Source organism: Saccopteryx bilineata, chromosome 1 (assembly GCF_036850765.1).
Source record: "Saccopteryx bilineata isolate mSacBil1 chromosome 1, mSacBil1_pri_phased_curated, whole genome shotgun sequence".
Lineage (NCBI taxonomy): Eukaryota > Metazoa > Chordata > Mammalia > Chiroptera > Emballonuridae > Saccopteryx > Saccopteryx bilineata.
This window is the reverse complement of record NC_089490.1, coordinates 305,035,091-305,048,485: the sequence shown is the minus strand read 5'-3', so window position 1 is coordinate 305,048,485 and position 13,395 is coordinate 305,035,091. Positions and strand designations below refer to the sequence as shown.

General features: G+C 42.5%; 1 protein-coding gene across 10 annotated transcripts in view; it reads right to left on the bottom strand.

The window, feature by feature from the left end:
- The window catches only part of CEP164 (centrosomal protein 164), an 86,133-nt gene that overhangs the window by 59,352 nt on the left and 13,386 nt on the right, over window positions 1-13,395 (bottom strand). For all 10 annotated transcript variants that reach the window (XM_066245626.1, XM_066245618.1, XM_066245634.1 and 7 more), the window contains one exon: window positions 11,778-11,889. In XM_066245626.1, the coding sequence (XP_066101723.1) occupies window positions 11,778-11,889 (112 nt within the window). The remainder of the gene's footprint in view (window positions 1-11,777; window positions 11,890-13,395) is intronic.

Here is a 13,395-nt window from a genome sequence, read left to right as displayed (position 1 = left end):
GGGTATGCAACATAATTGAACGACAAGATAACCTGGACATGTTATCTTTGAATATATGTATCTTGATTTACTGATGTCACCCCATTAAAAATAAATAAATAAATATAAAAAAAAGAAAAAAAAAAATGGGCCAAAGAAATGAATAGACACTTCTCCAAAAAGTACATACAGATGGCCAATAGGCAGATGAAAAAATGTTCAACATCACTAATCATTAGAGAAATGCAAATTAAAATCAATGAGATACCACCTCACACCTGTCAGAATGGCGCTCATTAACAAAACAACACATAATAAGTGCTGGTGAGAGTGTGGAGAAAAAGGGAACCCTCCTGCACTGCTGGTGGGAATGCAGACTGCTGCAGCCACTGTGGAAAACAGTATGGTGATTCCTCAAAAATTAAAAATGGAACTGCCTTTTGACCCAGCTATCCCACTTTTAGGAATATATCCTAAGAATACCAAATCACTGATTCAAAAGAAGAAATGCACCCCCATGTTTATGGCAGCATTGTTTACAATAGCCAAGATCTGGAAACAGCCCAAGTGTCCGTCAGTGGACAAGTGGATTAAAAAGCTATGGTACATATATACTATGGAATACTACACAGCTGTGAAAAAGAAGAAAATCTTACCTTTTGAGATAACAAGGATGGACGTGGAAACTATTATGCTAAGTGAAATAAGCCAGGCAGAGACAGAAAAATATCATATGACCTCAATCATTTGAAAAATCTAATGAACAATGTGAACTGAGGAACAGAACAGAGGCAGAGGTGGGGTCACAGGAACCAGAGGGAAAGCGGTCAAAGGGAAAAGGGATCAGAAGATGGAATCAGAGAAGGGAAAGAGATTAGTGAAATTATATATACATAACACAGTGTTATAGAGAACAGGACAACAAATCCTGGAGGGAACGGGGGAGGCATTGAGGGAAGGGGGCAAAGGGGGTGTCAAGGGGAACATGAAGGTGGGGGAGATATATTTGGTGGGACACCTGAATTTATGTAAACACAATAAATTAAAATCAATAAAAAAAATTTTAAATAGTAGAAACAGTAGTTTAAGATTAATACACAGGAAAATCAAAGAGTTCCACCTCCTCAACAAAAATAAAAGAGATAAGCAACACAAGAGACAAAAAAGCAAAGGATATAAACAAGCAAGTCACAAAAGATAAACCACAGCCAGCTCAACTGTATGAATAATTTGGGAGATGCAAATTAAAACTATCAAGTGTAATTTCTTGCCTTCAGACTGATAATTTTTTTTTATCAACTTTAGGGAGAAAGAGGAGAGGAACAACTGCTTCCTATATGTGCCCTGACCAGGCAAGCCCAGGGTTTTGAACCAGCGACCTCAGTATTTTTGTTTGTTTGTTTTGGTTTAGCGCAACTAAATGATTTTCTTTTTATTTACACAATTAATTTTAATGGGGTGACATTGATTAATTAGGGTACACAGATTCAGGGAAAATATCTCCAGGTCATGACATTTAATTATGTTGCATACCCATCACCCAAAGTCAAATTGTCTTCCGTCACCTTCTATTTGGTTTTCTTTGTGCTCCTCCCCTCCCCCCACTCCCTCTCTCTTCCTCCCTTCCCCTCCCCCGCCCCAAACCACCACACTCTTGTCCATGTCCCTCGGTCTCATTTTTTTTTCTTTTTTTTTTTTTTCTTCCATCCTCAGTCTCATTTTTATGTCCCACCTATGAATGGAATCATATAGTTCTTAGTTTTTTCTGATTTACTTATTTCATTCATTATAATGTTATCAAGGTCCATCCATGTTGTTGTAAATGATCCGATGTCATAATTTCTTATGGCTGAGTAGTATTCCATTGTGTATATGTGCCACATCTTCTTTATCCAGTCATCTATTGAAGGGCTTTTTGGTTGTTTCCATGTCTTGGCCACTGTGAACAGTGCTGCAGTGAACATGGGGCTGCATGTGTCTTATGTACCAATGTTTTAGAGTTTTGGGGGCATATACCCAGTAGAGGGATTGCTGGGTCATATGGTAGTTCTATTTTTAATTTTTTGAGGAACCACCATACTTTCTTCCATAATGGCTGTATTACTTTACATTCCCACCAACAGCGGATGAGGGTTCCTTTTTCTCCACAGCCTCTCCAACACTTATTATTACCTGTCTTGTTGATAATAGCTAATCTAACATGTGTGAGGTGGTATCTCATTGTAGTTTTGATTTGCATTTCTCTAATAGCTAATTAAGATAAGCATCTTTTCATATATCTGTTGGCCATTTGTATCTCTTCCTGGGAGAAGTGTCTGTTCATGTCCTCTTCCCATTTTTTGTTGGATTATTTGCTTGTTTGCTGTTGAGTTTTATGAATTCTTTGTATATTTTGGATATTAGCCCCTTATCTGTGCTGTTGTTTGAAAATATCATCTCCCATTTAGTTGGCTGTTTTGTTGTCAGTTTCTCTTGCTGTGCAAAAGCTTCTTAGTCTGATGTAGTCCCATTCATTTATCTTTGCCTTCACTTCCCTTGCCTTTGAAGTCAAATTCATAAAGTGCTCTTTATGGCCAAGGTCCACGAGTTTAGTACCTATGTTTTCTTCTATGTAATTTATTGTTTCAGGTCTTATATATGGGTCTTTGATCCATTTTGAATTAATTTTAGTACAAGGGGACAAACTGTAGTCGAGTTTCATTCTTTTGCATGTGGCTTTCCAGTTCGCCCAGCACCATTTACTGAAGAGGCTTTCTTTTCTCCATTGTGTGTTGTTGGCCCCTTTATCAAAGATTATTTGACCATATATATGTGGTTTTATTTCTGGGCTCTCTATTCTGTTCCACTGGTCTGAGCGTCTATTTTTCTGCCACTACCATGCTGTTTTGATTATCCTGGCTCTACGACCTCAGTATTTAAGGTGGACACTCTATCCACTGTGCCCACCACAGGTCGGATCTGACAATTTTTTGAATTGATCTTAATTGATATCACTTTTAAATGAATAATCATATGTGCTGTTGATGAATGAGACTAATAAACTGTAATGGAAAATTATTTGGTATTAACTAACAATATTTAAATGCTACACATTTTTTTTTTTAAAGGTGAGCGGAGGGGAGATAGTGAGGCAGACTCCTGCATGCCCCCCACCCAGGATCCACCTGGAAACCCCATCTGGGGTTGATGCCGAAGTACTGAGCTATTTTTAGAGCCTGAGGCTGATGCACTTGGACCAACCAAGCTATCCTAAGCGCCTCAGGAATGCTCAAACCAACTGAGCCACTGGCTGCAGGAGGGGGGAAGATGGAGGGAAGGGGGAGAGAAGCAGATGGTTGCTTCTTCTGTGTGCCCTTCCAAGAATCAAGCCCAGATGTCCATATGCCGGGTTGATGTTCTATCCACTGAGCCACAGGGCCTGCTGCATATCTTTTTTTTATTTTTTTCATTTTTTTTTTCAATTTTTTTTTATACAGAGACAGAGAGAGAGTCAGAGAGAGGGACAGATACGGACAGACAGGCAGGAACAAAGAGAGATGAGAAACATCAATCATCAGTTTTTTGTTGCGACACCTTAGTTGTTCATTGACTGCTTTCCCATATGTGCCTTGACCACGGGCCTTCAGCAGACCGAGTAACCCCTTGCTCAACCCAGCGACCTTGGGTCCAAGCTTGTGAGCTTTGCTCAAACCAGATGAGCCCGCGCTCAAGCTGGAGACCTCAGGGTCTCGAACCTGGGTCCTCTGGATCCCAGTTCAATGCTCTATCCATTGCGCCACCGCATGGTCAGGCTCATCTTTTAATATAATATATCAATTCAAATTCTAAAAATTTTTTCTAAGGAAACACAAAACTTCAGGGAACACTGAACTGAAAAAACATCTGGCTTTTCCTTACCCCATGCCAACACAAATAAATACAACTGATATATAAAAATTACAACAAAATAAGACAAAAATATTTTTTTACAACATAGACAGAAAAAGAAATCCTCACATGCCAGAAACAAAGAAAACATGCCATCTGAGGAAGAGGTGCAGAAGCCAGTAAGTCAAGGCTGCCATCTACCTGGATAGAGACCCTGGGAACTTGGGTTTTAATGTCAACTTACAGACACAAAATGTGAATGTGGCCTCCATGAATTTGGCAACTGGAAATGAGACATTTGCATAAACCTAGGGGCCTTAAGAACACTCCCTCCATAAATAAAAGAACCTCAGGGGCCATGGAAACAAGAAGGAAGCAGGTGCCACACTCCAGGACCTACACAGGCAAAGTAAAATTTTATGAATAACTGAAACCCCAAGATACAAGTATATATAGAGGCCAGAATGTGTTCAGGAAATCCCAAGTCAAGAAATTAATGTAAAAACTCAGTCCTAAACCACTGAAAAATCCTTGACAGAAGCCATTATAAAGCCACTTGACAACGCGGGAATGAAATACTCACAGAAGATGAACTCACAAAGTCCGCAATAAATAATTACAAGCCATGTGAGGAAACAGTTCACCATGACAGAAAACCAGTGACATAAAATTAGCCCATCATGGACTTGGCATGTAGATCAATCAAAAGAAGACAAATAATAATTACATTTACAATCTCTGTGGTAATAAGAGGAGTAAAATCCATAATGAAATAACAGAATTCTATATTAAAAACCCAGACAGGCCCTGGCCGGTTGGCTCAGCGGTAGAGCGTCGGCCTAGCGTGCGGAGGACCCGGGTTCGATTCCCGGCCAGGGCACATAGGAGAAGCGCCCATTTGCTTCTCCACCCCTCCGCCGCGCCTTCCTCTCTGTCTCTCTCTTCCCCTCCCGCAGCCAAGGCTCCATTGGAGCAAAAGATGGCCCGGGCGCTGGGGATGGCTCTGTGGCCTCTGCCCCAGGCGCTAGAGTGGCTCTGGTCGCAATATGGCGACACCCAGGAGGGTTGCAACATGGCAATGCCCAGGATGGGCAGAGCATCGCCCCCTGGTGGGCAGAGCGTCGCCCCCTGGTGGGCGTGCCGGGTGGATCCCGGTCGGGCGCATGCGGGAGTCTGTCTGACTGTCTCTCCCTGTTTCCAGCTTCAGAAAAATGAAAAAAAAAAACCAAAAAAAAAAAAAAAAAAAAACCAGACATACCAAAAAAAATTAGAACTTAATAGGAATTGATAGAGTCACTATATTAAAAATAAAAAAGATTAAACAGCAAATTTAGCACAGAAAAAGAAAACAACTAGTAAAAAATATACTGAAGGAAATTATCCAGAATGCAGCATGCAAGATAAAGTAATTTTTTTTTAAATAAAACAGAAGAGACACAGGGAATTAAAAATAAGAAGAAAGTCCAATATATTTCTAATAAGAGTTCTAGAAAAGAAGAGATATAATTTTCCAAAATTGAAGAGAGTCATTAGTATACAGAGTAAGAAAGCACTCCAGCCTGGCCTGTGGTGGTGCAGTAGGTAAAGCATCGAAGGAAGGAAGGAGAGAAAACTCCAAATTTTGAGCATTACTTCTGAGCATGGTAATGGTAATTAAAAATACCGTATTTTTCACTCCATAAGATGCACATTTTTCTGGCCCTGGCCGGTTGGCTCAGTGGTAGAGCATCGGCCTGGCATGCAGAAGTCCCGGGTTCCATTCCCGGCCAGGGCACACAGGAGAAGCGCCCATCTGCTTCTCCACCCCTCCCCTTCTCCTTCCTCTCTGTCTCTCTCTTCCCCTCCCGCAGCCGAGGCTCCATTGGAGCAAAGATGGCCCGGGCGCTGGGGATGGCTCCTTGGCCTCTGCCCCAGGCGCTAGAGTGGCGACAGAGCGACACCCCGGAGGGGCAGAGCATCGCCCCCTGGTAGGCAGAGCATCGCCCCCTGGTGGGCATGCCGGGTTGATCCCAGTCGGGCGCATGCGGGAGTTTGACTGTCTCTCCCCGTTTCCAGCTTCAGAAAAATACAAAAAAAAAAAAAATGCACATTTTTCCCCCAAAAAGTGAAGGGGGAAATGCCCTTGCGTCTTATGGAGTGAAAAATACAGTACAGGTATTTTATTAAATATTTTAACACACCATTTGGTTCAGAATATTTTTTTCTTCTTTTCTTCCTTAAAACTCTAGGTGTGGCCTGACCCGTGGTGGCGCAGTGGATAAAGCGTCAATCTGGAAACACTGAGGTTGCCAGTTCAAAACCCTGGGCTTGCCTGGTCAAGGCACATATGGGAGTTGATGCTTTCTGCTCCTCCCCCCTTCTCTCTCTCTCTCTCTCTTTCTCTCTCTCTCTCTCTCCCCTCTCTATAATGAATAAATAAATCTTTAAAAAAAAATTTTTTTTAAAGAAAAAAAAAACTGTAGGTGTGTCTTATGGAGTGAAAAATACAGTAAATATTGATACATACTTAGATACACTATAGTGAAATTACAGAGCGCTTAAATTAAAAACAAAATAAAAACAACCGGGGGGGGGGGCTAGATTGCCTACAAAAGAATAAGAGACCAGTAAAACATGCCTTATTTACAAAATTAGAAGTCAGAAGACAATGGTGCATAATATTGTTAAAGGGATGCATATATTCAACAAACAATTCTATATGCAACTAAACTATCTTTCAAGAGTGAGACCAGACAAAATGACTGAGAATACAAGAAGAGATAAACATATTTAGTATGCTTGATATAAAGGACATCTAACAGAACCCCGTATCCAAAAATGAGAAATGACGTTCTTACCAAGCATGCATAAAACATTTACATAAAGAGGATCATTTACTGAGTCACAAAAGAAGTCTTAATTTGCAACAAAGAATATAATGAATACATAAAATTAGAAATCAGTAATAAAAAATACCCAAACTCTTATCTACCTCATTCCCTTCAAACTTGTTTTGGAGTAAAAATATTTAACAGAATTTTAGAAAATCAAATGGACTAACATATGATATATTTATGACCAAGCAGACTTTATCCAGGAAAGTAAGGTCAGTTTAACATTTTTTTTTAATTTGAGAGTACAGTAAAGGTGGGGACAGTGAAACAAGGAAGGGCTTAGGGTAGAAGCAGCAACAGGAGAGCCTGGGCAGGACTGCTCTGGCTCTCTAGAAAGTCAGAACCGGGGGCCTTGGAGACAGGTTCACGGGTTAGCCCACTGCTCCCCTGGTTGCGAGTCCCACAGGGACCCTTAGAGTTTAGGAGATGTGCAGCTGAGAGAAAAGAAAGAAAAGCCTGGGCACGCTCCCAAGAGGGAGAGCACCAGTCAGTTTATTTGGTGGTAGTTGTTGTTGTTTTTAAGACTTTATTTATTCATTTTAGAGAGGAGACAGAGAGAGAAAGAGAGAGAGGGGAGCAGGAAGCATCAACTCCCATATGTGCCTTGCCCAGGCAAACCCAGGGTTTGAACTGGCGACCTCAGCACTCTGTCAATGCTTTATCCACTGTGCCAACACAGGTCAAGCACCAGTCACTTTTTTTTTTTTAAACATTTGAAACATTTTATTTGAAAATCAATCAGTGTAAGTGTTAACAGACCAAAATAGAAAAATCATCTGATCCCATCAACAGATACAGAAAAAACATTTAATAAAATCCAATATCCATTTTTGACTCAAACTCTCAGCAAGCTAGGAATAGAAAGGCACTTCCTCACCCTAATAAAGGGCATTTACAAAATGGATGCCTAACACGCCCAGTGGTGAAAAGCTGACTACTTTTCCCTGAAGAAGGCAAAAACGTCCACTGTCCCCACTTCTACTCAATTATTCTAGAGGTTCTGGTCAAAGCAATAAGACAAGAATGAGAAACAAAAGGTATGCAAATTAGAAAGGAAGAAGTAAAAATGTCTTTATTCCCAGAAGACATACATGGTCATCTATGTAGAAAATCCTATGGAATCTACAAAAAAAAAAAAAAACTATTAGAACTGACATAAATGAGTTTAGTCAGTTTGGAAGATATGTCAATACACAAAACCAATTTTATTTCTATATAAAAGCAACAATTGAAAATTAAAATTTTAAATACACCATTTGCTGAAACATCAAGAACATGAACTATTTAGGGGTAAATCTAACAAAATATGGGCAAGATGTACACTAAAAACTACAATACACTTCTTAGAGATACTAAAGAAAACCTAAATAGAGACAGACCCTGTTCATAGGTTGGAAGACTCATTGTTTTAGACGTCAATTCTCCCTAAATCAATTTATAGCTTGGATGTGATCCCAATTAAAATCCTAATGGGCTGACCTGTGGTGACGCAGTGGATAAAGCGTCAACCTGGAAATGCTGAGGTCGCCGGTTCAAAACCCTGGGCTTGCCTGGTCAAGGCACATATGGGAGTTGATGCCTCCAGCTCCTCCCCCCTTCTCTCTCTGTATCTCTCTCCCTCCCTCTCTCTCTCCTCTCTAAAAATGAATAAATAAAATAAAATAAAAAACTTAAAAAAAAAAATCCTAATGGGATATTATTGTACAGAATTGCAACAAGAAACAACTACTACAAGTTGATGCTTCCTTTACCTCCCCCCTTTTTCTCTCTCTTTCTCTCTCCTTTCTGTAAAAAAATCAATAAATAAAATCTTAAAAATAAATGCCAAGCTGATTCTAAAACTCATACAGAAATGCAAAGGATCCATAACACAACTTTGAAAATGGAGAACAAAGTTGGAGGGTTTACCCTAAATGATTTCAAGATTTATAATAAAGCTACAGTGATCAAGATAGCATGATACTGGTATAAAGGTAAACAAAGAGATAAACAGGAAACAGCAGAAAATCCAGAAACTAACCCCCACATAATGGTCAATTTGGAAAAAAATCTAAACACCCTTCAGTATAAATGGTTAAATAAATCAAGATTTTTAAAAAATTACATTACATCTATGTATGGAAAAGCTTACAGCTAATAAAAGGATGAGGGAGACTTTTACATGCTGACATAGAAGAGCAGTATATACAATATAGCACTTACATTTAAAAAACAAAATGTGGCCTGACGAGGCGGTGGCGCAGTGGATAGAGCGTTGGACTGGGACGCGGAGGACCCAGGTTCGAAACCCCAAGGTCACCAGCTTGAGCGCAGGGTTGCTGGCTTGAGCAAGGGGTTACTACTCTGCTGTTGCTCCCCGGTCAAGGCACATATGAGAAAGCAATCGAAGAATAACTAAGGTGTAGCAACAAAGAATTGATGCTTCTCATCCCTCTCCCTTCCTGTCAGTCTTTCCCTGATTCACTCTATCAAAAAAACCCAAAAAAAACAAAACACAAAATATGTGGGAGAATGTGTGTACCTGTCCTAAAGGTATGGAAAGAATTCCTCAATTAATTACACTTGGGATTGGGAGTAAGGGTTTTTAAAAGACATGTGTACAAAGGTGTTTTTTTTTGTTGTTTTTTGTTTTCTTTTCTGAAGCTGGAAACAGGGAGAGACAGTCAGACAGACTCCCGCATGTGCCCGACCGGGATCCACCCGGCACGCCCACCAGGGGTGACGCTCTGCCCACCAGGGGGCGATGCTCTGCCCCTCTGGGGCGTCGCTCTGCTGCGACCAGAGCCACTCTAGCATCTGGGGCAGAGGCCAAGGAGCCATCCCCAGCGCCCGGGCCATCCCCTCTCCAATGGAGCCCGGCTGCGGGAGGGGAAGAGAGAGACAGAGAGGAAGGAGGGGGTGGGGGTGGAGAAGCAAATGGGCGCTTTTCCTATGTGCCCTGGCCGGGAATCGAACCCGGGTCCCCCGCACGCCAGGCCAATGCTCTACCACTGAGCCAACCGGCCAGGGCCTGTACAAAGGTTTTAATGACTTTTGTTATTTCTTTTTTTTTTTTTTTATTCATTTTTCCGAAGCTGGAAACAGGGAGGCAGTCAGACAGACTACCGCATGTACCCGACCGGGATCCACCCAGCACGCCCACCAGGGGGCGATGCTCTACCCCTCTGGGGCGTCGCTCTGTTGCATCCAGAGCCACTCTAGCGCCTGAGGCAGACGCCACAGAGCCAACCTCAGCACCCGGGCCAACTTTGCTCCAATGGAGCCTTGGCTGCAGGAGGGGAAGAGAGAGACAGAGAGGAAGGAGAGGGGGAGGGGTGGAGAAGCAGATGGGCGCCTCTCCTGTGTGCCCTGGCCGGGAATAGAACCCAGGACTCCTGCACGTCAGGCCGATGCTCTACCACTGAGCCAACCGGCCAGGGCCTTACTTTTGTTATTTCTGAAAGGGAGAACTACTCCACAATCTCCCACTAGCAGATAAGTGGAGGCAGCTGGCGCACAGCTGGCCCAGAACCAATGACAGTTTCCTTCCTTTCTTCCATACACCTTTTTTTTAACATCACTGCAGCCATTTATTTACTCAGTATGTGTATATTAAGGTATTATTATACTGATTATATTTCTCATGTGGCTCTTAATTTTAAAAAGTATCAAAAAGCAAAACAACACAGTATATACAAAGTTACAAACATAGAGAAAAAGAAAACAGAGATTATTAAATACAGCAAGTGTGAACATCATGGTGGATACTGAAAACAAGACAGAAACCTTTATCCTACAAACACAACCACCTCAGCAGCTAGGATACTGTGTTCAGTGCAGACAGATTTACTACAAGAAAGATGTCACTAAGCTGGAGAAGGTCCAAGGAGAGGCAGCTAGGAGAGATTAAGAGAACAGGGAGACTGCCATGTGAGAAGCTAAAAGGATTAAAATCCTTCAGCAGAGATGACAGCTACAACCACAGTCATTTTGAAGTATGGTACACACATTGAATGAATGGATAAGAACAGAATAATTACACCTTGCATACAAAAACTGTACAATACCAGCATAGAGAGAACCTCTAAGACACCTGGGACGAGCCTGGGACAAGCATAGGGAAACCCCGTGCTACCATAGGAAGTAAACTGCTGGCACTCACTTTAGGGAGACAGCTTGGAGGAGAGGACAGAAAAGACAGCATCAGAATGGGGAGGGGGACATCCTCAAGAGGGGGTGATGCAGCCCAACTCCTTCCAGCCTCGGCCAGCCTGCTTCCCCACCATTAACCTCTGCGTCCTTGCAGTATCCTGAGTGAGTCTTTGCCCCTCACAATTCAAGGAGCTGAAATAAAAAATATGAACCTATTCATAAAAAGATGACTTAAATTCAGGGATGGGCTGCCAAGGGAGATGAGACCCTTGCAAGCCTGTGTAGCCTCATCACAAACCTCTTTAGTGGCAACATCTGTTTTGGACATACTGATGAGGTCTCAGTATCAGTCTGCAAAGAATAACAAAGATACCTTCTGAGGGCATCCAAAACAGGTGTCACAGGACCTGACCCAGGTGGCAGCTCCTGGGACCCTGGGTTTAGGTGCTGAAGCCCTCCTAGGGACCATCAAGTTAGCCTACGCTCAGACCTAAAGCATCAGGCAATCCAGCAGAGGAATGGTCCATTCTGTCCCCAACTCTGTGCAGGACAGGATTCAAAAGAAGGCTGATAAAAGCTGAACTCCGGCCTGACCAAGTGGTGGCACAGTAGATAGCAGTCGCCAGCTTGAACACGCTCACCAGCTTGAGTGCAGGGTCACTAGCTTGAGCTCAAAGTGGCTGGCTCAGCTGGAGCCCCCTGGTCAAGGCACATATGAGAAAGCAATCAATGAACAACTAAGGTGCCACAACAAAGAACTGATGCTTCTCATATCTCTCCCTTCCTGTCTGTCCCTATCTGTCTCTCTCTCTGTCCCTCTCTCTGTTGCTTAAAAAAAAAAAAAAAAAAAAAAAAAAAAAGCTGAGCTCTGGTGTCAGGCTCCCTATGCCTCCGACCTCAGCAGGCCCTCTGCGCCAGCAGACTTACCACACCTTCCAGTCCACAGGCAGTGGGACCTTGATGCCCTCGCGTGCCAGCCACATCAGCTCCGGCTCCTTGACAGGGTCAATACCTATCTCTTGGGCAAACTCAAGGATTTCTGCAAAGAGAGGCAGAACGTAGAAAAGTAAGAGCGGTGAGGAGGTGGATAAAAAAACAAACAAACCCACAATCAACCCATGAAATAACACGTCTTCTGTGTGTTATGTTGGTCTCTGCTCCCAGTTCCTGAAACAGAGCTTCTAAAACCCTTGTAATTTTCCAAGTAGTAGGAGCATTTTTGTTCTGAGGGGATGACTCTAGGGGGCTCCTGGACAAGCACTAGTCACCGAAAGAACAAGCCATGATGAGAAGCTTGGCACTTTCAGATTCTCCAAAAGGGGGGGAGGGGCTGGAAAGTGAACTAATGGATCATGTCTACATGATGAAGCCTCTATAAAACCCCCTAAACCAGGAGAGCTTCCAGGCTGGTACACACATCCATGGGCCAGGAGCGTGGTGCAGCTAACTCCATGGGGACAGAAACTCCTGCACTGGGTCTCTCTCGGACCTCATTTGGCTGTTTATCTGCATCCTTTATCGTACCCTTTGTTACATAATCAACTGGTAAATGTGTTTCCCTGATTTCTGTGACTTGTTCTAGCAAATTTTCAAGCCTGAGGTTAGGGTCATGGGAACCCTGGGGTATAGCTGATTGGTCAGAAGTACCAGGGACAACCTGGGACTTTCAATTAGCGCCTGGAGTGGATACAGTCCTGCAAGACTGAGCCTTCAACCTGTGGAACAGATGCTAACTCCAGGTAGATCGGTCAGAACTGAACTGAACTGTAGGACATCTAGCTGATGTCAGAGAATTGGTTAGTAGGGGGGGAAAATCCGCACATCTGGTGTCAGAAGCATTGAGTTGACAGTAAAGGAAAAATAGAATTTTTTCCCAAAACAACTTTCCTACTCTTCCTTTACTTTCCAAATTTTATTCAGTGAGCAGGTATTAGTTCTAAAAAATAAACATATATAATTTTCTTAGATTACAGTTTTAAATAGTACAACTCAATCAAGGCATGCTATTGCCATATACCAAGAATATGATCTGAAGTCAAGTTAAGAAAAGCCAAAATATAATAATAATAAGACCAAGACTTCAGTGTGGCAGGGGCCTCAGGAAGAAATCTTAATGGCCACAGCTAGAACCCTCCTGAATGAGGGAAACCTTACCAGGACACAAGCTCTCACAAGATTTGCAAATTCTTAGTGCAAAAGTACTTGTTACTTAACAAGCATGTACTGAAAAACCACACAAGACTAAGCGCCCTTTGGGGACTTTACCAACACATGCTCAGAGTACAAACCAGGGGACATGTGATGTAAGGTGTGGGCTCGGAGTGCCACAGGAGCACAGAGAAGCGGTGACAGTCTACCAGGGCTGGGGATGTCTGAGCTGAGGAAGTAGGTGGCACTCAAGCAGCCTTCCTCCCTACTCATTGAACCCTCTCTTCCATGAAGAGAGCTGTTTCTTTTCGATTTTGCTACATGATACAAACTCTAATATTTTTGTATTAGAATTTGGAATCAAAAATTTAGAAATGCCCTGTGCCAGAGATCTGGA